The sequence below is a fragment of the Nerophis ophidion genome, linkage group LG05 (assembly GCF_033978795.1).
Source record: "Nerophis ophidion isolate RoL-2023_Sa linkage group LG05, RoL_Noph_v1.0, whole genome shotgun sequence".
Classification (NCBI taxonomy): Eukaryota; Metazoa; Chordata; class Actinopteri; order Syngnathiformes; family Syngnathidae; genus Nerophis; species Nerophis ophidion.
In genome coordinates this window covers 30,654,144-30,681,948 of record NC_084615.1, presented here as the reverse complement: position 1 = coordinate 30,681,948, position 27,805 = coordinate 30,654,144, and the positions used below count along the sequence as shown (strand labels likewise).

The window sequence follows — 27,805 nt, the reverse complement described above, 5'->3', positions numbered from 1 at the left end:
ATCTAAATGCACGTCTGCACACTTAAACGCTTATTGTCTTAGTTTGTAACTCGCCCTGGATTCCTGGCAAGATCCTATCGCTCTAATGAATGGCTTTTCATCAAATAAAGAACTGCAGTGACCTGTTCCCCCCTCCCTTTCCTCACCGTGATCTTACGGACATGAAATATGACCTCATTAGCATTTAAATTCACTTTTATAATCAAAACACTTTTTTTCTAAAATGCTGACAAAATAAAAAGGCGCTTTGTTGGCTAAATTGATAGAGGTCCACAAATCCACCATAGTGCTTTACTGCTATCACTTTACTTTTGACTTGTTGACCTTATTTAGTCAAGGTCAGGGTAGACTAAATTCACACCCAAGAAAACAGCTGTTAATGCAGGTGCATAACAATGCCAAAAGAGCTCCAACTGCCCTCCCAAAAGAGTCAATTATGTGATTTGGTTAGCACCCTTCATTTACCCTGTTATCTAATACAACCTCAATTTGTCCCCCACCCTCTCTGGGGAAATGCAATAAAATATATATATCATCATCAGGGCTACTTGTTTTCCCACTTGACCTGACATGTTCTGAAAATGGGGCTGTTTACTCAAGAAAGATGTTGCACAGAGATGGGAAAATGAAGCCTGCGCCAAATGTTGAGCTCTTCCTCTTTATAGATGGAGGTCTACAGTGGCTTTTAACGCTCCCGTATTACCACAGCTCCATAGGTACAGACACGTGTTGAGCCATGCTGAAGATTGTTTTGACAGGTACTCGTCGTCCTTGTAGGAAGCAGCGGCATGTCAGTTTGTTACCAGTAAAAGGCTTTTTCTTTACCTTGACATGTGGTCCGACACATGCAAGGACTTCTGACAGATGCAGCTTTTAAGTTCAAAAACACTTTTCACCCAGAGCCACTTCCATGCATTTTGTGCATGGAAAGGTGTGCAAACCAATCCCCGGTCAATATGTGCTAAGCGATTTGAAGAAAACATTTGACATTTTGAGTTACCTCGGTTTTCATTTTAATCAATTCAAATGGATTAGCTGAAAACCAAAGCAGTGTGTCCCATAGCAAACAATGTCAACCCAATTAATCTGTTCCAGACACCTAAAATGTTAACATAAACACTTTAAATAGAGAATTAAAATGCATATAAGTGACAAATGAAGGCTCTATACCAAAACTACAGAGGATAGCCATGGGGTGTGTTCAATGACACCCTGAAAACATAGACCCCAAGGTTCTTGCTGTACACCACAACTTTATTTAGCTCTATGGTTTCTTATTTTGCAGCTGTACTCAATTAAAAAAAAGCACAGTGTATTTAATTGTACTCAAACCAAGACACATATTGGAAAAATTCCTGTCTAAAACTGGGTGTACGAAAGCCAAGGTCCCACTAGTTTGTGTAATATCTAACGATGCATATTTCAAGGGCCATTAAAAAAACGAGCTTCAGCCAAAATTGTCTTATAGACCACAATTTGGAGACCCTGAAATTCCTTTAAATGTCCTATTTAATACCCTATCTCCTTTGATTACAAGTGCATTTCTTCACTTATTACTATGGTTTGAATAACAATATTAGCTGATGAATACAAATATTCAGTATTTCTTTCAAAGAAGCATCTATTCCGTCATTCAGAGTGGATTGCGTAATTACTGGCTGTTGAAATGAGATTTGACCTCCTGCGTTGTTTGCTGTGTTATGGTGACCTGGCGCTCAAACGCACCGCCTACATCGATTTGACTGCATCTTTTAATTTGTTTATCTCTTTTGCTTCTTTTTTTTCTCCAACTCGCCCCTGTTTCCACTCTGCCCAGTGAGTCCAGCTGGATGTGCGAGGGATAAACGAGGCGAGCACAGCGGCACAGATGACTCCTATTTGACTAGGTGAGTGGCGGCAAGTCGCCTTTCAGGCCGTTTTGTTTTAAAGCTGCGATTTGCAGTGGGATCTGATTTGGGGAGTCTCAAGTGTGTTTTATAATGCGGGGGCCCGTACGTCATGTCAGCTAAATGCAACATGAATATTCCGGGAGCAGACTGTCCGTGCCAAACGAAGGTGGAGGATGAAGAGGACACGATATGGTGGCGTGGGACAGGGCAGTGAAGTACGGGAAGAACCGTTTCCATTTTGTCTCCCTTTGTTTTTGTCTTCCTCGCGAGCCTTCTCTGCCTCCTACACATAAGAGGAAAGGAGAGTGGGTGTTCCATTTAGAGTTGGGGGGGTCTGCATGAGAGAAGGCTCAAGGCAGACCCAGCAAAGAGACGGGGAGAGTAGCACATCCGCACGAGACAGTTTCAGGATCCAGCTGAACAGGAGAGAGAGCGCCACTCATCCCCACTCCCCCTCCCAGCCAAGGGGAGAGCAAGTCTAAATCATGTTGCTTATCAGTGCTGTTGTGCTGTGATGTTGCTCAGGCACAGCCCGGCGAAGAGCAGGAAGCCTTGTGGACCTCCGCCGAGACCCGGGATCCGCCCAGAGCTGGAGAGCCTGACCCCGCCGCGCCTGTCGCCCCCACTTCGCGGCATGTTCCCCGAAGAGAGCCGGGGGTCCGGAGGGGTTGCAACAGTGGATTTCCTGGAGGGAACGTATGACTATGCCACCCCGACCCCAACCCCGACCCCACTCTATAGCCACCCCAGTCCGGGCTACTACTCGGCGCCGCTGGACACTCAAGGACCTCCATCGGACGTCAGCCTTCAGTCGCTGGGCAGCGGGCCCACCAGTCCTCTCGTCTTTGTGCCCACCAGCCCCCGGCTTAGCCCCTTCATGCACCCCCCCAGCCATCACTACCTGGAAACCACTTCGACTCCTGTCTACAGGTCAGTTTTATAATTTCTTTGTCGCCTTCTAATGTTGTTTTGATGGAAACAAGGTCAACCTCTCTCATTGGTCAGTTTTGTTTGCTGATTACACAACTTAACAGTCCATCGAAAACAACTAATAGTTTCCTTCTGTCATCTTGTTAAAATAATATAGCGAGAGCCTTGCAGTGACACGTGCATCTTAATTATGTAATGATATGTTTATCTTCTAAAACATGCTCATTGTCACTGTAGGTTGGCTCAAGCCTCACTCGGCTGTCCAATTCCACAGATTAAGCAGGAACCTTGAGCTAGGAACAAAATGTAAGAGCAACACAGCCATGTTTCCGTGTGTGTGCAAATTACATTGTGGAATTAAGTGCAGTTTATCAGCTTTTATGCTACAAATGCAGATAAAATGCGCGCGCCCTTTGCCTTAATGAGTCCAAGTGGTACAGAGCAAACGAGTAAATCAGGAAGTCTTTCACCTGTCCCAGCAGGTCCAGCGAGCCGGCCGGTCAGCAGCAGGCCACCAGAGATGAGCAGTGCGGCACCAGCACGGAGCCTTACGTTGTGGGGGGGTCGGAGGCCGCCGCCGCTGGAGTGTTTAAAATGGCCAAAGAGACGCGCTTCTGTGCCGTGTGCAGCGACTACGCCTCCGGCTACCACTATGGGGTGTGGTCCTGTGAGGGGTGCAAGGCCTTCTTTAAGAGGAGCATCCAAGGTAGCAACACTTTCAACAAAATAAATATTCGTAAGTCCAACTCACAGTAGAAAGTACATAGTGGAAATAATGTAAACACATTGAGCACGTTTACGACTTAACTTATGAGAGCCTTGGAGTCTGTTTTCAGACTGACTTAACGCATCTCGCTGCTACACGAAACGATTATCTTCTATAGTTCTGTTGCAAGCCTTCATTTATCCATTTCATTTGTTATTCCCTAAAAACCATCACATGCTTTTGGAGTCACGCAAATTCAACCAAAATGTTGTGGTCACAGGACGTCCCTTGCCGTGTTGGTTCCGAGAGCACACACAAGTCTAGGGGAAAAAGCTTTCAGATTTGCTGCTCCAGGTCCTGGAATTAATTATTACAAAATAATCTGAGGCTACCTGAAGTGATCCCTTTGGGGGAATTTCAGGCCATTTTAAAGGATTGAGAAACTGGTTCTATGGGGCACTGTACTTGTTTTATTGAAACATTTTAGTTTTACCTACAGGATGTTTTTATGCTAATATAGTAAGTAAATTGTACTTTTTATAATCATGTCTTACTGCTTCTTGTTGAAGTTTTATGTATTTATGAACCCTTTTTTTCTGCCCTTTCGACCAGGTCACTCTTGCAAAAGAGATTTTAACCTCGGAAGAGTTTTTTTTTTTTACCAGGAAAGGTAAATAGGTATAAGGGAAAATGAAAATGGAAAAAACATTTTGGGCAGATTGGACAATTTGGTTGTGCTTGACATCACGCTGGAACCAAAAATGAGGATGTATGAGTCACTTCTGTCATATAAAACACTTTTGTCAATAACACTAGCCATGTGTTACTATTAATAGTGGTTTACATATTGAAAGCACTTGGCTCTAGGATGGCCCAGTAACAAATTAATTGGATTAAAATGATTCATTTTCCAATAAAGTGTAAAATTAGTTGATGGTGATTCCTTGACTCCAAGCAGAGACACCAACAAACAGCTGCCACGCCAATGCAAAACAAAAAAAAGCAAAAACTATCAACAGTTAGTGTAACATTTTTGTGTGTGCCTCGCTCAGTGCAGACCACAAAGCCCCATCTCCTCTGTGAGGCTTAGTCATGTTTGTGACGCCATGCCTCGCCATATTGATGCAGCGAAACCAGTAGTCTCCATGACGATGGCAAAGCCAAAGACGCTACCTTTTAATTCCCTCCATCGCAACTCCATTTAAAATGGGAATGGAGTGTTCCTGGACACAAAATAACCTAAATCTGAACTGAACATCAGAGCCTCATAGATTTTTTTCCCTCCTCTCCCCATTTTTAGGCCACAATGACTACGTGTGCCCTGCAACCAATCAGTGCACTATTGACAGGAATCGAAGGAAGAGCTGCCAAGCGTGCCGACTAAGGAAGTGTTACGAAGTGGGCATGATGAAAGGAGGTGGGCTGAAGCACCAGGAAACTAAATGCCTGACTTTGACATATTATGTCCACTCAAGAGGGGCTTTTACAGTGAAAGTCACAAATATGTGTCTAACTTTAATGCAACCTTGAAATGATTTCCTCTTAAGGAGTACAAGGGCTGATTAGCGCACACACACATTTTTGTTTTCATACTTCTTGAACACAGAGCATCCTTAAACTATTTGCTGTGTGATTCTATGTCAAGACCATGTCAAGAAGTGTGCGTGCGCTTTGAGAATGTGCATTCTCATATATGAGACACAGTCTGATGTATCTTCAATAGTATTGCACTTGTACTGTCTTCTACAAGGTGTACGCAAGGACCGCCGCCGTGTTTTACGCCGTGACAAGCGGCGCACCGGCACAGCTGAGAAGACCGCCAAGGAAGGGGAGCATAGAAAAGTGTCCCCCCAGGACGGGAGAAAACTGGGTAGCAGTGCTGGCGGGGGAAGATCATCAGTGACAGACATCCCTTCTGACCAGGTTCATTTCAAAGACATGAACAGATTTATTGTTTACAATTGTTGCAAATATGCTAATTATGTTCTACGTCATCAGGTGCTACTCCTGTTGCAGGGGGCTGAACCGCCGATATTGTGTTGCCGGCAGAAGCTGAGCCGGCCTTACACGGAGGTCACCATGATGACCCTGCTCACCAGCATGGCTGACAAGGAGCTGGTCCACATGATTGCTTGGGCTAAGAAGCTTCCTGGTAAGGCCGATTAATAATCAGTCAAAGCTATCAGCCTGATTACCAACAAGACGCAATAATCAGTAAAAGATACTGTTGATGTTTTTGAGTTCTTACGAGCCATTGGCAGCTTAAGAAAATTGTACTTTAAAACTATTTGCATAGAATGTTGTATGCATTGCTTGTGCATTAAAGTGGTAACTTTATTCATACAAAAACAAAGCAAAAGCTCAGTAGTGGCACATGAGACCTCTGCGTACCTCACAACAGCTCAGTTCTGCAGAGAGTACTTAGTTTTTGCAAAGCTTAGTTTCTTTTTACACTTTAGAAATGGTGACATCTCTCAATAATGTCATAATCCATGGCCTGGATCATGTTTTGTCATTTTCTGTTAGTTACTGTTTGTGCACCTCTGGGTCTGTTTTAGTTTCCATGAGGATTAGTTTGGTTCACCTGCCTCTGGTTAGTGGTCGGCACGTTCACCTGTTGTCAACCACTAATCAGAGAGCTATTTATTCACCTCTCTCGCCACACTCATCATGGCTTCATTATTTGCTATATGCAACAGTTACGTTGGGTAAATTCATTGTCTCCTATGCTTCTTGTCTCCTATGCCTTAGCCTCCCGTGCGATCGGCACGCTTTCCTTTTGCTTGTAGTATGTTTTTGGTACGTGTTTGATTTTTGAGAAATTAATCATGTTGCAATCTGCACGCTTTTGTCCGGAGACGTCCGATTGCATCCAGGGGGAACGAACCTCGCTGCAAGCTGCGACCCCCCGCCGTGACAATTAAAGTTCTTATCTTAACTTACTTTTTTTGTGTGACAAAAACAGTTTGACCCTATAGCTGATCATTTCTATTTCCATTATGTCCTGCGGCTGTGGTGTCCAAAGTGCTGCCCGAGGCTCTTTGTTTGTGTGTCTTGCAAATACAGGAGACAAGTGGGAGGAAAATGTTGCGAGAAAATGAGAAAGGAGTTGGAATGTTGATACCAATAATAATAATAATAATAATATTAATACTCCTTGGGACCAATTTACTATAGGTTTGCATGTACTAAAACATGTGCAAACATGATAGCACACACGAAGCTAATCCACTAAACGTGTGCAAAGTGGATTGTGTCCGTTAAGTGAGAAGAATAAGGCGTGCAATCCCTTTTACGTCCCTGTCTTCATTGATATGCAAAATATATGCTGATCATCAAAACGCCTACAATAATGAAAGGAAAACATGTAAAAAATAATTATACTACTGTTTTTATGTAGTATTTGGATCTTAGTAAATCAGGCCCTCAGTGACCTACATAACATATGACTGAAATGCAAGTTGTCTTTTTCAAAATCTATAAATTAGGGTTGGTTTTAGCCAGTTAACAAACAAAAACATATCAAATTGGCCCTTGCAGCCTCCAGTGTAAAGAGTTGACAGATCCCCGTACTATGGGTAATTAGAAGGAACCTGGAATGATGTCTGATTTCAGAGGTTCTGATCTGGATTCTGATTTGGGACGCAAAGGAAATTCACCGTTCAATTGTTAGTATTGAATCAAAAATGGTGTGGTGTAAACACAGATGTAAATAAACAAGCGTTATGTAAGGTTTGAATGCAATTAAAAATCAATGTCACTGCAACGCACACAGAGAAAAAGCAGAGCTATCAGAGTGCCGGTAATTGCAGTCATCACCTTTGACAGGATTGTTGGGCCATTAGGGAGGCCCCCCCACAGAGATTACATGCACATCATCTTTTTACATGCACTCTCTCTGTGAGTAAATCCCAATTTGAGGCATTAGCAGCTAACAAGGAAGGACAGGTGAGGGCCAGTGATAAGGCTTCTATATTGCACATTATATTGTTGAGGCAGAAAGCAACAAGTGCATGCATATTCTGTGTTCAGTGAGTAGGCAGACGCTGGTAATGTGGTTGATATGCTGCATCACGCCTGCACCCCTCATTAATCAGCACTATTTGTGTTTGGTCTGCATGCTAAGTAACTGTTTTTGTGAGTCATCCGCACACAATGTGTCAAGTAATGTACATGCATGTGTGTGTGTCACCTGGAGGTTTGCTCAAAATTCTGACTTTGTGCTCAGGTTTCCTGCAGCTGTCTCTGCACGACCAGGTGCAGCTGCTGGAGAGCTCCTGGTTGGAGGTGCTGATGATCGGCCTCATCTGGAGGTCCATCCACTGTCCCGGCAAGCTCATCTTCGCTCAGGACCTCATTTTGGACAGGTAAGAGAGGGACAGTGGCCTACTTCTCTCTCTCAGCCTCTTTATCTTCCTCTTACTCCCTCACACACACCTCAAGAGTGACACATCAGCATTGTAGATTTTTTCATTTCGCACCTTGGCGGGCATTGTGCCATCCCAACACGTCTTGTTATACAGTGAAAGACTAATTACGCGTACCCCACAGCGAAGAGAGGACCCCTACCTCGCCGTCATTACAGAGCCTCGCTGCCAAGCGAGACAGATGTAATCAAAGCCTCAATGCACAGAATGATAGAAGGTGAATAACGATGGAGGCTAAGAGTTAAGAGGACAAGGAAATCGAGATGGAGGGAGGGATGGCTATTTCCTTCCATGCAGCCCCTCCTGTGCTCTGAGTAAACATTCTCACTTTTACCTGGAAAAAATAAGACAGGATGACGGCTGAGCGTGAGGCAGACAGACAAAGCTTTTAGCCTGCAATGTGCCTGATGGTCCCATTTGATCGCAAACGTATATTACCGCATTATCTCAAAAACCTGGCCGCCCTGTAAGTGTCCTCCCAGATTGGACGTGATGACTAAAACGCAGCAGGTCAGGGTCGATGAATTTCCTCAGCTTCAGCTCCGCGACCATTGTGATACCGTCTGCCCTTCACTCACTTGTCTACCCCGCAGGAAACTGGGCCGCGCAGAGCTTCAACCTGGACATTTGTGGCTTTTGATTGGCATATAACTTCCTTTAGGTTGTTTAAAATGTGTATATATGTATATGTATATATATATATATATATATATATATATATATATATATATATATATATATAATGGGGAAAATTAAAGGGGAACTGCACTGTTTTTGGAATTTTACCTATCATTTACAACAGTGTTTTTCAACCACTAGTGTCCCATGAGATTATTGTCTGGTGTGTCGTGGGAGATTATGTAATTTCACCTAATTGGGTTAAAATTATTTTTTGCAACCCAGTAATTATAATTCGTAAATATACCGTTGTTGAGCGTCTGTGCTGTCAAGAGCTTGGCAGAGTAACCGTGTATTACTCTCCCATATCAGTAGGTGGCAGCAGGTAGCTAATTGCTTTGTAGATGTCGTGATGTTTTGTCGTGATCACCATATGCAGACAACAGCAGGAGGCAGTGTGCAGGTAAAAAGGTATACAAAGTTTAAACCAAAAATAAACAAAAGGCAAGTGCCGCTAAGAAAAGGCATTGAGGCTTAGGGATGGCTATGCTAAACGAAGCTACAACTGAACTGGCTGCAAACTAAACAAAAACAGAATGCTGGACGACAGTAAAGACCTACAGCTTGTGGAGCAGCAGACGACGTCAACAAAGTACATCCGTACATAACATGACAATCAACAACAAAATAGGAGCGCAAGACAAGAACTAAAACACAACACACAGGAAAACACCAAAAAACTCAAAATACATGTAAGTCACGGCGTGATGTCACAGTACACCTACTTTGAGGACAAGAGCTATAGTGATGCATGCTTGGTTATGGTTTGAATTCATATCCAACAATTGCGAGAACAACTTTTCATTGTCAATATTGGCTACTGAGTTTAAATTTAATGTTTTCTGCTGATGGTGTGCCTTGAGATTTTTTCAATGAAAAAAATGTGCCTTTGCTCAGAAAACGTTGAAAAACACTAATTTGTAAGACAAGCGCAACAAATGTTTCTTTTTTTATGCATTCTTACTAGTCAATGAATGCAATCAAATGTGGGGGTGGAACCAAGCGTTTTTTTTGGGTCGTGTTCGCCATTGCCGGGTCTAAATTGGCTGTCAAAGTAGGGCGGCATGGCGTGGTGGGTAGAGCAGTCGTGCCAGATACTTGAGGGTTGCAGGTTCGTCCCCGCCTCTTGCTATTTAAATCACTTCTGTTGTGTCTTTGGGCAGGACACTTCACCTTTTCCCCCAGTGCCGCTCACACTGGTGAATGAATGTTTGGTGGTGGCCTGAGGGGCCGTAGGCGCAAACTGGCAGCCACGCTTCCGTTAGTCTATCCCAGGGCAGCTCTGGCTACAAATGTAGCTTACCACCACTGAGTGTGAATGTGGAGTGAATGAATGATGGTTTTCTCAGTTCTCTGGGCAGTGTCTAGAGAAGCGCTATGTAAATATAATCCATTATTTTTATTATTTAATCAATGCAATCAAAAGTGGGGGTGGAACCAAGTGTTTTTTCGTGTCGTTTTCGCCAATACCGGGTCTAAATTGGCTCTCAAAATCTACCAACTTTTCAGTTTGTGTCCACATCATTTTACTATCAAGTTGAGAGACATGATTTATAATCTAAAATTAACTTTCACAGGTTCAAAAGCTAGAAAGCAGCTCACCATCTGATGATATCAATATAGCAGTATAGGGAAGTCGCCTCTCTCTGATTGATTGATTGAAGCTTTTATTAGTAGATTGCACAATACAGTACATATTCCGTACAATTGACCACTAAATGGTAACACCCGAATAAGTTTTTCTACTTGTATAAGTTGGAGTTCACGTTAATCAATTCATGGTAATTAATTGTGCCACTAAAGTTAGGTCCTTAACATTAGCGCTTATAAAAACAATATCCCTGATACTTGGTTAATATTCAGGTCACAGAATGTAAATGGACTATTTGGATGGTTATTGTGTGTTATGGTCGGAATAGACACAATGAAATCAAGGTTCCCATTGACACCATTGTAAGCAGACTTTTATTTAGGTAGAATGCTTTAAAAAAAACTGATTGAATTATATGCAAGATTACTTTTATTAGAATTTTGCTTATCATTCACAATCATTATGAACGACATGTGTATTTAAAAAAAAAAAGCATTCTAAATTATAAATAAATGGGGACGGGACGGCATGGCTGGGTTGGGGGAGCGGCCATGCAAGACACTTCACCCATGCTCCTGATGGGTGGTGGTTAGGGCCTTGCATCAGTGTGTGAATGTTTGTGTGAATGTGGAAATAGTGTCAAAGTGCTTTGAGTACCTTGAAGGTAGAAAAGCGCTATACAAGTATAACCTATTTACCATTTAAAATAAAAGTCTGCTTACACCGGAGCCAATTGGAGGTCCTCTTTTCCGCCCATAAAACCCAATAAATAACCATTCAAAAAGCGCCAACAATACTCCACTTACATTTTATGACTTGAATATTAACCAAGTATTAGTGATATTGTTGTTATTATAAGCGCTAACGCAGGTATTTATAGCGGCGCCGTGATCAAAAGCTTGTTTACATCAAGTGGTCAGCTGTTCCTTCGCTTCCTTGCTTGTGGAAGTATATTGTAGATCATAAATCATGTCGCTCTTCTGGATGGTAGAAAGGATGAAGACGTACCCCGACAAGTTGGTAAACTTTGACAGCCAATTTAGACCTGGGAATGGTGAGAACGACACGAAAAGATGCTTTGTTTCACCACCCGAATCTTCGCGAGGATTTTTTTCATTCTTCATCAAAATGGGAATATAACAAGATTCTTTCAGTCGGCATTGTCATTGTACACTAAGTGATGTTTTATAATGACTGTTGGCTGTCATCATGTTTACAGTCAGTAATGCTGTTTCTTTTCTTTTTCTTCTATGTCCCACTGGGTCATTATTGTCACCGATGTCCCACTGGGTGTGAGTTTTCCTTGCCCTTATGTGGGCCTACCGAGGATGTCGTGGTGGTTTGTGCAGCCCTTTGAGACACTAGTGATTTAGGGCTATATAAGTAAACATTGATTGATTGATTGATAATAATGCATTTTATAGATTAATGCACCGAAAATGCTTAAAATGAGCAAAATACATAAATATTAAATGTAACTATAAATGTGCCCTTTACTGCATTACATACATACTTACATCATGTATATAAAACCTTAATGGAAGTGTTTGGATGTTTTTTAAGAGCTTTATTAGCAGAATAGAGCGACTACCATAGGTTCCATTATAGGCGGACTTTTGATTGCATTTATTTAATATTTAGAATGCAATAAAAAAAAACATCTGTCTTCATGTCTTTCATAATGATTGTGAATGATCGGAGAAATTCCCCAAAAAAGTGAATTTCCCATTTAACAATCAGTTGATCATGTTTTCTGAGATAGGCTCTAGCACCCCCACGACCCCGAACGGGACAAGCAGTAGGAAATGGATGGATGATCATGTTTTGTGAAGTGTGGCTCTTTCAGTGTAAGTTTGTATGACAAAACATTAATACTCTAAATGCTCAAACTAATTATTTAATTTCCCGCACAGCCAATTATGGTCACCGGGTGTTTTGTCTGCAGAAAGCAAATAACTGTTAAGTCTGTAATTACCATCCAAAACATTCACAGCTGTGGCTCCATTTATATTTTGTGATTGTGGTGTAGTTGGCAGTAGTAGTACTGGCCACTTAATGACACCATGGCTTGATAGTACAGTATGGACCCGATCTACTAAGACAGTGGTTCTCAAATGGGGGTACGCGTACCCCTGGGGGTACTTGAAGGTATACCAAGGTGTAGGTGAGATTTTTTTTAAATATTCTAAAAATAGCAATATTTCAAAAATCATTTATAAGTATATTTATTGAATTAAACTTAAACAAAATATGAATGTAAGTTCATAAACTGTGAAAAGAAATGCAGCAATGCAATACTCAGAGTTGACAGTGGGGGTGTGAGAAAAAATCGATTAGAATATGAATCGCGATTCTCACGTGCGATTCAGAATCAATTCTTATTTTTTAAAAATCGATTTTTTTATTTATTTAAAAAAAAGAATTTTTTTTAAACAATCCAACAAAACAATACACAGCAATACCATAACAATGCAATCCAATTCCAAAACCAAACCTGACCCAGCAACACTCAGAACTGCAATAAACAGAGCAATTGAGAGGAGACACAAACACGACACAGAACAAACCAAAAGCAGTGAAACAAAAATGAATATTATCAACAACAGTATCAATATTGGTTATAATTTCAGCATAGCAGTGATTAAAAATCCCTCATTGACATTATCATTAGAAATTTATAAAAATAAAAAAAAGAACAATAGTGTCACAGTGGCTTACACTTGCATCGCATCCCATAAGCTTGACAACAAACTGTGTCCGATATTTTCACAAAGATAAAATAAGTCATATTTTTGGTTCCTTTAATAGTTAAAATAAATTTAAATATTACAATCAGTTGTTAAAACATTGTCCTTTACAATTATAAAAGCTTTTTACAAAAATCTACTACTCTGCTTGCATGTCAGCAGACTGGGGTAGATCCTGCTGAAATCTTATGTATTGAATGAATAGAGAATCCTTTTAAATTGGGATAAAATCGTTTTTGAATCGAGAATCGTGTTGAATTGAAAAAAAATCGATTTTGAATCGAATCGTGGCCCTAAGAATCGATATTGAATCGAATTGTGGGACACCCAAAGATTCGCAGCCCTAGTTGACAGCTAGATTTTTGGTGGACATGTCCCATAAATATTGATGTTAAAAATTTATTTTTTTGTGAAGAAATGTTTAGAATTAAGTTCATGAATCCAGATGGATCTCTATTACAATCCCCAAAGAGGGCACTTTTAGTTGATGATTACTTCTATGTGTAGAAATCTTTATTTATAATTTAATCACTTGTTTATCTTTAAACAAGTTTTTAGTTATTTTGATATCTTTTTTTCCAAATAGTTCAAGAAAGACCACTACAAAAGAGCAATATTTTGCACTGTTAAACAATTTAATAAATCAGAAACTGATGACATAGTGCTGTATTTTACTTCTTTATCTCTTTTTTTCAACCAAAAATGCTTTGCTTTGATTATGGGGTACTTGAATTAAAAAAATGTTCACAGGGTTACGTCACTGAAAAAAGGTTGAGAACCACTGTACTAAGGCACAGGTGTAAAACTCAAGGCCCAGGGGCCACATCTGGCCCGCAAGATACTGGAAATAATAAGAGACTTCCATCCATCCATCTTCTTCCGCTTATCCGAGGTCGGGTTGCGGGGGCAGCAGCCTAGGCAGGGAAGCCCAGACTTCCCTCTTCCCAGCCACTTCGTTCAGCTCCAACCGGGAGATCCGGAGGCGTTCCCAGGCCAGCCGGGAGAAATAGTCGGACGTTCCAGATCGTATCGGTCTTACGTGCCCAAAACACCTCCCTTGGGAGGCGTTCGGGTGGCATCCTGACCAGATGCCCGAACCTCCTCATCTGGCTCCTCTAGATGTTGAGGAGCAGGGGCTTTACTTTGAGATACTCCCAAATGACAGAGCTTCGCACTCTTCCTCTAAGGGAGAGCGCCGCCACCGGGCGGAGGAAGCTCATTCCGGCCGCTTGTACCCGTGATCTTGTCCTTTCGGTTATAACCCAAAGCTCATGACCGTAGGTGAAGATGGGAACGTCAATTTACGTCGATCTCACGATCCACTCTTCCCTCACTCGTGAACAAGACTCCAAGTTACTTAAATTCCTCCACTTGGGGCAAGATCTCCTCCCCAACCCGGAGGTGGCACTCCAGCCTTTTCCGGGCGAGAAACCACAGACCCGGACTTGGAGGTGCTGATTCCTATCCCAGTCGCTTCACACTCGGCTGCAAACCAATCCAGTGAGAGCTGAAGATCTTGGCCAGATGAAGCCATCAGGACCACATCCTCTGCAAAAAGCAGAGACCTAATCCTGCAGCCACTAAACCAGATACCCTCAACGCCCTGACTGCGCCTAGAAATTCTGTCCATAAAAGTTATGAACAGAATCGGTGACAAAGGGCAGCCTTGGCGGAGTCCAACCCTCACTGGAAACGTGTCCGACTTACTGCGGGCAATGTGGACCAAGCTCTGACACTGATCGTACAGGGAGCGGACCGCCACAATCAGACAGTCTGTTACCCCATACTTTCTAAGCACTCCCCACATGACTTCCTGGGGTACATGGTCGAATGCCTTCTCCAAGTCCACAAAGCACATGTAGACTGGTTGGGCAAACTCCCATGCACCCTCAAGGACCCTGCCGAGAGTATAGAGTTGGTCCATAGTTCCACGACCAGGACAAAAACCACACTGTTCCTCCTGAATCCGAGGTTCGACTATTCGGCGTAGCCTCCTCTCCACTACACCTGAATAGACCTTACCGGGAAGGCTGAGGAGTGTGATCCCACGATAGTTGGAACACACCCTCCGGTTCCCCTTCTTAAAGAAAGGAACCACCACCCTGGTCTGCCAATCCAGAGGCACCGCCCCCGATGTCCACGCAATGTTGCAGAGTCTTGTCAACCAAGACAGACCCACAGCATCCAGAGCCTGAAGGAACTCCGGGCGGATCTCATCCATCCCTGGGACCTTGCCACTGAGGAGCTTTTAAACTACCGCGGCAACCTCAGCCCCAGAAATAGGAGAGCCCACCACAGATTCCCTAGGCACTGCTTTCTCATAGGAAGACGTGTTGGTAGGATTGAGGTCTTCTTCGAAGTATTCCCTCCATCGATCCACAACATCCGCAGTCGAGGTCAGCAGAACACCATCCCCACCATTCACAGTGTTGATATTGCACGGCTTCCCTTTCCTGAGGAGGCAGATGGTGGTCCAAAATCGCTTCGAAGCTGTCTGGAAGTTGTTTTCCTTGGCTTCCCCGAACTCCTCCCATATCCAAGTTTTTGCCTCCACGACCGCTGAAACCGCACTTCGCTTGACCTGTCAGTACTTGTCTGCTGCCTCCAGAGTCCTATGAGCTTGACGGCATCCCTCACCGCTGGTGTCCACCAGCAGGTTCTAGGATTACCGCCACAACAGGCACCAACCACCTTGCGGCCACAGCTCCAATCGGCCGCCTCGACGATAGAGGTACAGAACATCGACCATTTGGACTCAATGTCCAGCGCCTCCCTCGTGACATGTTCAAAGTTCTTCCGGAGGTGGGAATTGAAACTTTCTCTGACAGAAGACTCTGCCAGACGTTCCCAGCAGACCCTCACAATGCGTTTGGGCCTGCCAGGTCTGTCCGGCATACTCCCCCACCATCGCAGCCAACTCACCACCAGGTGGTGATCGGTAGAACGCTCTGCCCCTCTCTTCACCCGAGTGTCCAAAACATGAGACCGCACATCCGATGACATGACTACAAAGTTGATCATGGAACTGCGGCCTCGGGTGACCTGGTGCCAAGTGCACATATGGACACCCTTATGTTTAAACATGGCGTTTGTTATGGAAAATCTGTGACGAGCACAAAAGTCCAATAACAAAACACCAGTCAGGTTCAGATCTGGGCGGCCATTCTTCCCAATCACGCCTCTCCAGGTTTCACTGCCGTTGCCATCATGAGCGTTGAAGTCCCCCGGTAGGACAAGGGAATCACCCGGGGGAGCACTTTCCAGTACTTCCTCGAGTGTATCCAAAAACGGTGGGTACCCTGAACTGCTGTTTGGTGCGGAAGCACAAACAACAGTCATGACCTGTCCCCCCGCCCGAAGGCGGAGGGAAGCTACCCTCTCGTCCACTGGGTTGAACTCCAACGTGCAGACTTTGAGCCGGGGGGAAACAAGAATTGCCACCCCAGATCGTCACCTCTCACTGCCAGCAACGCCAGAGTGGAAGAGATTTCATCATAATAATGAAGTGAAGGGACGATTGTATAATACAAAGAGGTTGCCACCTTGTTGCAGGGCCAACACAGATAGACAGACAACATTCACACTCACATCACACACTACGGCCAATTTAGTGTGTCCATCAAACCCATCCCCTCCTGGAGTGCTAAAAATAGATGGTGTTGTGCAGATCACACTTTTATATCGCCCAAAAAAGGTGTTTTACATAATAATAAAACATAACAAAACAGCACATGTTGGACCGGTGATGTCATGAATTACTAATATGCGCAAACACATTTCGGGAGAACATCCTCACAGTAACACAACATAAACAGAACAGAACAAATACCCACAATCCCATGCAACCCTGACTTTTCCTGGCTATATTATACACCCCACCACTCATGAGTCGGTTGAGGTGGGCGGGGGTGTATAATATAGCCAGGAAAAGTCAAGGTTGCATGGGATTGTGGGTATTTGTTCTGTTCTGTTTATGTTGTGTTACTGTGAGGATGTTCTCCCGAAATGTGTTTGCGCATATTAGTAAGAGTATTAAAGTTTTTTATATCACAACCTTCAGTGTAACCTGTGGCTGTTGAGTAAGTATGCCTTGCAATCTCGTACGTGTGATGACAGAAGCAGCGAAATGCATGCGTCCGGCCGGCACGCAGATAGCATGGTGTAGAAGCGGGCGCGATGACATGTCGCAGAGGATGTTAAAAGTAAATCCATCACGGCACGCCCTCAGTATTGATGTCCGAGTGAAAATCAGAGACTATTAGCCCCGGATAATGTCCGGGAGAGGCACCATAATCTGGAAACCTCTCGAAATAATCGAAAGGGTCAGCGATTATGCAGCTGAGCCACATTAGAGTGGCCAAATAGCCGCATGCGGCTCCGGAGCCGCGGGTTGACGACCCCTGGTCTAGGTGAGTTGACACAAGTAGGAGAGGCAAAACACTCCTATATTGGATTAAACAAGTGTAAAATATTGTGTGGTGTTATTTGTGTAGAGGGATATATTAAAACTGTATTTAGGACATAAAGAGTTTATTAAAATATATTTATAATTAAATAAATTTACCACAGTCAGGCCCAAAACGAACTAATCATAATAAGCAAGCCATTACTACTGCATTTGAAGTAGGATTGGAGCCTTTTCTAGCTCTGTATTGCCTTTGAAAATGTTGCTAAACAGGTGAAAGTCATGCGTGTTACAGTTGTAGTACTGTTGTTTACAATTAAGGAACTCATCAGCTATATTAATACTGACTGAGCATTTTCCACCTTACTTCTTTTCCAACATTACTTCTGCTGCTGCTCTGCTGTGGAATATATTTTTTAGTAAGTAAGTCAACTTTATTCATAAAATGCTTTTCACAGATAAAGTCACAAAGCGCTGTTCCTGGGGGAAATCTCCTGAAGGAATCAATAAAGTACTATCTATTTATATATCTACAAAACATAGGTGAAGTAAAACAACAGAGGTAACATCATAAAAAGGATACAAAGTGGATTAAAATTGGACTGGTGCAAATTGTCCCAGAGTCTGGTATATAGCCTGGAATGCCTGGCCTGAAGACCCAGAAGAGTAGGGGAATAACAAGTCAGTGATGTACTGAGGGGCCCCACCATGCAACGCAACAAAAGTCTGGATTAAAATCTTAAACTCAATGCGGAATTTGACTGGAAGCCAATGAAGACTAGATACAATGGGGATGATATGGGCTGTTCTGAGTGCACCGGTCAAAAGTCTGGCAGCCGCATTTTGTACCGTCTGTAGTCTCTTTAGCGTTGACTTGTTAAAACAAGTGAAGAACGAATTGCAATAGTCAATATGAGATTAAATGAACACTTTTGACAGCAAATTTCTCACTTTAGAAATATTTCTGAAGTGATAAAAACAGTTTTTGGTCAGTTGACGGCAGTGACCCTCCAAAGACATGGACTGGTCAAACACAACCCCAAGGTTTCTGAGGCTGCTTTTAACAGATGCACCCAGAGCCCCAACGGAGTTCTTGATCAGGGAGATCTTTTTATCGGGAGCAATTACCAGAGTTTCCGTTTTGTTAGAATTTATCTGGAGGAAATTTGAGGACAACTAGTTCTTTTAGAGAATACGCATTCCAAGAACTCAGATAAAAAGTGAACCTCTGAATCATTGAAGGAGCATAACAGTTGAATATCATCTGCATAGAAATGATAAGAAACATTTTTGACACAACTGATCAACCTCCCAAGCGGCATCAGATACAACAAAAATAAAACAGGCCCCAGAACAGAACCCTGGGCCACACCACATGACAGGTTGGACACAATGGACATTACATTATTAAAAGCAACGTTAAAAGTTATTTCATTTATATAAGAAGTAAACCACTGGAGAACAGCACCAAATAATCCCATCTCAGATTTGAGACAATCTATCAGTATACTATAATCCACAGTATCAAAGGCAGATGTCAAATCGAGTAAAACCAAACCTGCGTAGCGATCACAGTCAGCGGCTATCATCATGTCACTGGAAACATTTAAAAAAGCAGTTTCGGTGGAGTGAAATAACCTAAAGTCAGATTGGTATTCATCATAAAAATCATGCTGTCCCAAAAATGAGGTGAGCTTCTTAGCTACCATTGGTAATTTGTAATAATAATAATAATTATTATTATTATTATGGATTATATTTATATTTAGCTTTTCTATTATTAGTTACTCAAAGCGCTCACAGAGAAGTGGGAACCCATCATTCATTCACACCTGGTGGTGGTAAGCTACATCTGTAGCCACAGCTGCCCTGGGGTAGACTGACGGAAGCGTGGCTGCCAGTTCGCGCCTACGGCCCCTCGGACCACCACCTATCATTCATTCATCATTCATTCACCAGTGTGAGCGGCACCGGGGGCAAGGGTGCAGTGTCCTGCCCAAGGACACAATGGCAGCGATTTGGATGTCAATAGGCGGGGAGCGAACCTGCAACCCTCAGGTTTCTGGCACGGCCACTCTACCCACTACGCCATGCCGCCCAAAAAGGCTCCGCCGGATCAAGATTAGGTTTTTTAAGAATGGGATTCATCATTCACCACAGCATGTTTAAAAAAGCTGGGTATCGAGCCAGACTGAAGGGAAAGGTTCACCAATTTTACCACCCAAGGACCAACATCAAAAACATTTAAGAACAGTGGAGTAGAAACAATGTCCACAGGGCCCGATGTGGGTTTCATTTGCCCACTAAAACCTGAACGTCCTGTAGTCTGACAGGAAAAAAGGAAGACAATAATGAGCACACAGGGGCTGGTGTAGTGCACAAACTATCCAAGGGAGGACTAGTAAATGACAGTTGACAAAATAGTGCGAATGGCTTGTTACTCCTATGTTTGTGTGATGTGCAGGGCCGAAGGAGATTGTGTTGAAGGCATGGCTGAGATCTTTGACATGCTGCTGGCCACTGCCTCGCGTTTCCGCATGCTCAGACTCAAGCCTGAGGAGTTTGTCTGCCTCAAAGCAATCGTCTTGCTCAACTCTGGTAAGGTGACATTTTATTTGTTTATTTTTATGGTTGTTGCCCAAAAGTTCCCAGTGGTGCATCTCTCAATACATTAGAATATCTTTACAAAGTTAATTTATTTTTTAAAGTTTGATTAGAAAACAATTGAAAGTCCTTCATTCTTTAAGGTCATGTACAAACCTCGTTTCCATATGATTTGGAAAATTGTGTTAGATGTAAATATAAACGGAATACAAAGATTTGCAAATCATTTTCAACCCATATTCAGTTGAATGCACTAGAAAGACAAGATATTTGATGTCCAAACTAATAAACTTTATTTTTTTTTTGCAAATAATAATTAACTTTGAATTTCTTGGCTGCAACACGTGGCAAAGTAGTTGGGAAAGGGCATGTTCACCACGGTGTTACATCACCTTTTTTTTTTTTTTACAACACTCAATAAACGTTTGGGAACTGAGGAAACTAATTGTTGAAGCTTTGAAAGTGAAATTCTTTCCCATTCTTGTTCTATGTACAGTTTAAGTTGTTCAACAGTCCGGGGTCTCCGCTGTTGTATTTTGCGCTTCATAATGCGCCACACATTTTCGATGGGAGACATGTCTGGACCACAGGCGGGCCAGGAAAGTACCCGCACACTTTTACTACGAAGCCACGCTAACACGTGGTTTGGCATTTTCTTGCTAAAATAAGCAGGGGCGTCCATGATAACGTTGCTTGGATGACAGCATATGTTGTTCCAAAACCTGTATGGACCTTTCAGCATTAATGGTGCCTTCACAGATGTGTAAGTTACCCATGCCTTGGGCACTAATACACCACCATATCATCACAGATGCTGGCTTTTGAATTTTGCGCCTATAACAATCCGGATGGTTATTTTCCTCTTTGTTCCGGAGGACACCACATCCACAGTTTCCAAATAAAATTTGAAATGTGGATTCGTCAGACCACAGAACACTTTTCTACTTTGCATCAGTCCATCTTAGATGAGCTCGGGCCCAGCGAAGCCGGCGGCTTTTCTGAGTGTTGTTGATAAATGGGTTTGGCTTTGCATAGTAGAGTTTTAACTTGCACTTACAGATGTAGCGACCAACTGTAGTTACTGACGGTGGTTTTATGAAGTGTTCCTGAGCCCAAGTGGTGATATCCTTTACACACTGATGTCGGTTTTTGATGCCGTACCGCCTGAGGGGTCAAAGGTCTGTAATATCATCGCTTACGTGCAGTGATTTCGCCAGGTTCTCTGAACCTTTTGATGATTTTATGGACCGTAGATGGTAAAATCCCTAAATTCCTTGCAATAGCTCGTTGAGAAATAATGTTCTAAAACTGTTCGACAATTTGCTTACAAATTGGTGACCCTCGCCCCCATCCTTGTTTGTGAATTACTTAGCATTTCATGGAAGCTGCTTTTATAGCCAATCATGGCACCCACCTGTTCCCAATTAGCCTGCACACCTGTGGGAAGTTCCAAATCAGTGTTTGATGAGCATTTCTCAACTTTATCAGTATTTATTGCCACCTTTCCCAAATTTTTTGTCATGTGTTGCTGGCATCAAATTCTATAGGTAATGATTATTTGCAAAACAATTTTTTTTATCAGTTTGAACATCAAATCTCTTTGTAGCATATTCAACTGAATATTGGTTGAAAATGTTTTGCAAATCATTGTATTCCATTTATATTTACATCTAACAATTTCCCAACTCATATGGAAACGGGGTTTGTATTTATTTTGCATGGCGGTCTTTACTCATTGAGATGCACCTGTACGCGGTATCTACCGAGACGTTGCGCTGAACATGATGTCCTGGCAAGGCACGTACCACTGATGAGGCCAATAAGCATTGCCATGGCAACGAGACGGCACAAGCAGGGCCGAGCAGGTCCCACAGAGGAAGCTATTCCACGGAGCGGCAAAGTGAAAATACCAGAGTGATGACTGCGACCACTCAGCTGCTGTGGCCCGATGAATGCCGTGATTGCTGCGTGGGCACTCGCCATTCAACCTCCGCCCCAAAACTTTTATTCATGTTTGTCTTTCAATCGAGCTCTTCCGTGCTGCTTCCAAAAACTTATTTTTCTCTCTCAATAGGCGCATTTGCGTTCTGCACGGGTACGATGGAGCCGCTCCACGACAGCGTGGCTGTGCAAGGCATGCTGGACACCATCACCGACGCCCTCATACACCACATCAGCCAATCAGGGTGCCCCGTGCAGCAGCAGGCCAGGCGCCAGGCCCAGTTGCTCCTTTTACTGTCTCACATCAGGCACATGAGGTGAAAGCCTAATCAGAGAAAACTTAATACCGCATTGGCCCAAGAGCAGGGGTGTCAAACTCATTTTAGATCGGGGGGCACATGGAGAAAAATGTACTCCTAAGTGGGCCAGATTGGTAAAATCATGGCACGATAACTTAAAAATAAAGATAACTTCAGATTGTTTTCTTTGTTTAAAAATAGAACAAGCACATTCTGAAATTGTACAAATCAGGGGTGTCAGACGTATGGCCGAGAGCCGGATTAGGTCTGCAAACAGGTTTTTTCCGGCCCGCGGGATGAGTTTGCTAAGTATAAAAATGTACCTGAAATCTTTGAATGTAAGAAACAGCTGTTCTAAATGTGTCCACTGGATGTCGCAATCAGTCGAGGATAATGAACAAACTATAAATAAATGATAAATGGGTTGTACTTGTATAGCGCTTTTCTACCTTCAAGGTACTCAAAGCGCTTTGACACTACTTCCACATTTACCCATTCACACACACATTCACACACTGATGGAGGGAGCTGCCATGCAAGGCACTAACCAGCACACATCAGGAGCAAGGGTGAAGTGTCTTGCTCAGGACACAACGGACGTGACGAGGTTGGTACTAGGTGGGGATTGAACCAGGGACCCTCGGGTTGCACACGGCCACTCGTCCACTGCGCCACGTAAATAACATACTGTAAATTAATTTTGATATAAGTCTTTTATCTTGATAGTTTGAAAATGAACACCAATGAGTTGACTGATAAACATTATCACATAATTTTTTCAGAAAAAATAAATAACGACAAATACAGTATATATACTATTAATTGCAACAGATAATTGTATAACAACCCCAACACATTATGATTTGTACAATTTCAAAATGTGCTTGTTTTATTTTTAAACAAAGAAAACAATCTGAAGTTGTCTTTATTTTTAAGTTATCGTGCCGTGATTTTACCAGTCCAGCTCACTTAGGACTACATTTTTCTCCATGTAGTCCCCAATCTAAAATGACTTTGACACCCCTGGTACAAATCATAATGTTTTGTTTTTTTTATTTACAATTACCTGTAACGGTAATATAATGTATACTTTAATTGTCCTTTTTGATATTTTCCGAACAAATTATGTGATAATGTTCATCAGTCAACTCATATCAAAATCAAATTACAGGATGTTATTTATGTAGTTTGATCATTTTCCTCGACTGATGGTCTAACATGTGGTTTAAAGGCCTACTGGAATGAGATTTTCTTATTTAAACGGGGATAGCAGGTCCATTCTATACTTGATCATTTCGTGATATTGCCACATTTTTGCTGAAAGGATTTAGTAGAGAAAATCGACGATAAAGTTCACAACTTTTGTTCGCTCCTAAAAAAGCCCTGCCTTTCCCGGAAGTAGTGCGTGTGACGTCACAGATTGTCGGACTCCTCACATCCACCCATGGATTACAATCTTGGACGCCAGCAGCGCGAGCGATTCTGACCGAGAAAGCGACAATTTCCCCATTAATGTGAGCGAGGATGAAAGATTCGTGTTTGAGGATATTGATAGCGACGGACTAGAAAAAAAAGAAAGAAAAAAAAACGCGACAGCTCCGGGTGATGGCAGTGTGAGCGTTTCAGATGTAATTAGACACATGTACTAGGATAATTCTGGAAGATCTCTTATCTGCTTATTGTTTTAATAGTGTTTTAGTGAGATTTTAAAGATTGTAAAGTAAAGATTGTAAAGGTCGGATGGCTGCGTTGAACACAGTGTGTCTCAGAGAGAAGCCGAGGAGCCAAGCTCACAGCTGCTGCAGAACAACGAATAATCCACGGATGTCTTCGGTAAGATATATATCACAATTTCCCCATCCCAAAACATGCTGGTTGACGTAGAGAAAACATGTTCGCTTGACCGCTCTGCTTTCACAACAAACAGAAACGCCGGCTGGATCTCGGTGCTAAAGACAGCTGCAATCCACCGCTTTCCACCAACAGCATTGTTTTTTATAGTCTCCATTATTAATTGAACAAATTGGAAAAGATTCAGCAACACAGAATTCCAAATTACTGTATAATTATGCGGTTAAAGCAGACGACTTTTAGCTGTGTGTGTGCGCAGCGCTAGTATTTCCTCACAGTCCGTGACGTCACGCGTACGTGTCATCAAATTTAAAATTGCAATTTAGTAAACTAAAAAGGCCGTATTGGCATGTGTTGCAATGTTAATATTTCATCATTGATATATAAACTATCAGACTGTGTGGTGGGTAGTAGTGGGTTTCAGTAGGCCTGTAATGTGTACATATGTAATATCATCTACATCAGGGGTGTCAAACTCAAATACAGAGTGGGCCAAAATTTTAAACTGAACAAAGCCGCGGGCCGAGGTTGAACAAATTAATCTTTTAATAGTGACCCAAAAAAGTTTTTCATTGAATAGTGAACAAGCAAGGCTTATATAACTTTATAATGACATGTAAAATTTAGTTTAAAATAATAATAATAATAAAAAAATATCAATGGCATATCAAATCAAATTAAAAAAAAAATTGAATGCCTCTTTTCTATTTGCAGCCTTCTCGGGTAAATATTAACATTAACTTTTTCCAGGGGCTAATACATTTGAAAATAAAATAATGAATAAATCAACCATTCAGGCCTTTTTACTGCTCAGTTAATGTTGGGGCTTAGGGGGGGCGGGGTTTGTTGGTAGCGGGGAGGGGGTGTATAATGTAGCAATCTGGAAGAGTTAGTGCTGCAAGGGGTCCTGGGTATTTGTTCTGTTTTGTTTATGTTGTGTTACAGTGCGGATGTTCTCCCGAAATGTGTTGGTCATTCTTGTTTGGTGTGGGTTCACAGTGTGGCGCATATTTGTAACAGTGTTAAAGTTGTTTTTATGGCCACCCTCAGTGTGACCTATGCTGTTGATCAAGTATGCCTTGCATTTACTTACATGTGTGTAGAAGCCACATATATTACGTGACTGGGCCGGCACGCTGTTTGTGAGGAAGGAAAACAGACTTGACAGGTTGTAGGGGACGCTAAAGGCAGTGCCTTTAAGGCACACTCCCATTATTGTTGTCCGGGTGGAATTCGGGAGAATGGTTGCACCGGGAGATTTTCGGGAGGGGCACTGAAACTCAAGAGTCTCCCGGGAAATCGGTGAATGCGGTGTTACAGCGGCACCGCTGTATAACACAGGCGGGCCAGCTCTAATGTTAATTTGATATTGCCTCAAGGGCCAAATGAAATTACACGGCGGGCCAGAGTTTGACACCTATGATCTACAAAGATACAACTAATTGCTATTACGACATCTAGTGGACACATTTAGAACAACAGTTTCTTTTTTTAAACCAAAATTTCAGGTTAATTTTTACACTTAGCAAACTCATCTCGCGGGCCTGATTCGGCCCTTTTGCCATACGTTTGACCCCCTGCCCCAGAGGAACAGTGTGGCGCTACGAGCGAGATACTGAACTTAACCTTACCTGTGTTGCAGTAACAAAGGCATGGAGCACCTGTACAGCATGAAGTGTAAGAACAAAGTGCCGCTTTACGACTTGCTGCTGGAGATGCTGGACGCTCACCGCCTGCACCGTCCGGTCCAAGTGCCTCCCGGTGGAAGCGCCAGCGATGACCCCTCTTTTAGTTCCGGAGGCAGTAGCCAAGAAAGCCTCAGCAGAGCCCCCCCGTGTCCAGGCGTCCTGCAGTTCGGAGGGTCCCGCCCCGACTGCGCTGACATCTTATGAGATGGAGCTTAAACGGAACAAAATATCAGCGTGGAAGTGGAGGTGATTTCATGATTGAGATGATTTATCCATTTCTGTGATTTGTTCAGGCACAAATCATCACTTTTGACATCGCGAGTGCCAGCTTACATCACATTGTAGCCAACTGTGAGCTACTCTCATTCCAATTAATGAGCAGCTATTCTTCATTTTCCCATTCAACCAAAGTGCACTTCCTCTTTAAGGGGCTATTGGGCATTACTTTCATCTTTTTGCAAAATGTGATTCAACGTGTAATTTATTTTAGATTTCAACTGCCAGCTGAGATCAACATGTCTGATGTTGTGCTTTTGTCATGTTTGGAAACAATATGAACTGTTAAGTCAAACGTTTGTCTCTCTGTCTGCTGTGTTGGTGATGAATTAAAAGAAAATACAGCGTCTAATCTGAGTCAAATTGTATCATCTGTTAACTTTGAACATTTGCTTTCCAAAGTTAACTTGTTTTGTATTAAATGTACACAGCTCCAAATTTTGCTCTTAATGAATGAAATATTTCAAACGAAAATCTGTTTCTTTCTTGGTGGAACAAAATAGGAATGATAAAGGGAAAAAAGTAACTCATTGTGGTTTCGAGTCAATACATAGACACATGGAGGCCACACATTACTGAGCCTCAATTTATAAGATGGATCAGCATATGGTCGTATATTTTCACTTTTGAGTATGATTCAGTCCACACCTCATGGTTTTAATTTTCATTATCATTCTCAACACATCCAGATTCTAACACTTGCTAAGTGTGTGAATTGATTTTTGTCCTTTTTAACAAAAAAAGAGAAAGATTTATTGTCAAAATGTTTCACCACAACTAAGTGCTAAAAAACAATATTTGGAAGTAAGTGTGATATACATTTAAATGAAGAAAAATAAAAAATAATTTAGGGACTGTGCGTATGCTTTAAAAATGTACACATAATGAAACCGCTCCTTGGCAGAGTTAATGTACAGCAGGGGTCACCAACCTTTTTGAAACCAAAAGCTACTTCTTGGGTACTGATTAATGCGAAGGGCTACCAGTTTGATACACACTTAAATAAATAGCCAATTTGCTCAATTTACCTTCCATAAATAAATATGTATATATAAAAAAATGGGTATTTCTGTGTCATTCCGTCGTACATTTTTTTTCCTTTTACCGAAGGTTTTTTGTAGAGAATAAATGATGAAAAAAACACTTCATTGAATGGTTTAAAAGAGGAGAAAACACAAAAAAAATGAAAATAAAATTTTGAAACATAATTTATCTTCAATTTCGACTCTTTAAAATTGAAAATTCAGCTGAAAAAAAAGAAGAGAAAAACTAGCCAATTCGAATCTTTTTAAAAAAATTAAAAGAATTTATGGAACATCATTAGTCATTTTTCTTAAGATTAATTTTAGAATTTTGATGACATGTTTTGAATAGGTTAAAATCCACTTTGAAATACGATTCAAATTTGATTCCACAGATTGTCTAGATTTGCCAGAATAATTTTTTTGCATTTTAATCATGTTAAGTTTGAAGAAATATTTTCACAAATATTGTTCGTGAAAAAACAGAAGCTAAAATTAGGAATTAAATTAGAATGTATTTATTATTCTTTAGAATAAAAAAATACTTGAACATTGATTTAAATTGTCAGGAAAGAAGAGGAAGGAATTTAAAAGGTAAAAAGGTATGTGTTTAAAAATCCTAAAATCATTTTTAAGGTTGTATTTTTTCTCTGAAATTGTCTTTCTGAAAGTTATAAGAAGCAAAGTAAAAAAATAAATGCATTTATTTAAACAAGTGAAGACCAAGTCTTTAGAATTTTTTCTTGGATTT

The 27,805-nt window shown here is 41.9% G+C and overlaps 1 protein-coding gene across 6 annotated transcripts; it reads left to right on the top strand.

The window, feature by feature from the left end:
• Positions 1-1,819: 1,819 nt before the first annotated feature.
• esr1 (estrogen receptor 1) lies at positions 1,820-26,384 on the top strand. Of its 6 annotated transcripts, XM_061900538.1 has the most exons (10): positions 1,825-1,886; positions 2,415-2,819; positions 3,299-3,555; positions 4,826-4,942; positions 5,276-5,448; positions 5,524-5,677; positions 7,754-7,892; positions 19,838-19,971; positions 22,052-22,235; positions 25,711-26,384. In XM_061900538.1, the coding sequence occupies exons 2-10, from the start codon at positions 2,524-2,526 to the stop codon at positions 25,958-25,960; spliced, it is 1,704 nt and encodes a 567-aa protein (XP_061756522.1). In that variant the 5' UTR covers positions 1,825-1,886; positions 2,415-2,523; the 3' UTR covers positions 25,961-26,384. The 6 variants fall into 6 exon arrangements, with proteins under 6 accessions (XP_061756523.1, XP_061756522.1, XP_061756521.1 ...); XM_061900539.1 differs by having other exon boundaries at positions 1,820-1,886; positions 3,302-3,525; positions 5,276-5,677; XM_061900537.1 differs by lacking the exon at positions 1,825-1,886 and having other exon boundaries at positions 2,233-2,819; positions 3,302-3,525.
• Positions 26,385-27,805: the final 1,421 nt, after the last annotated feature.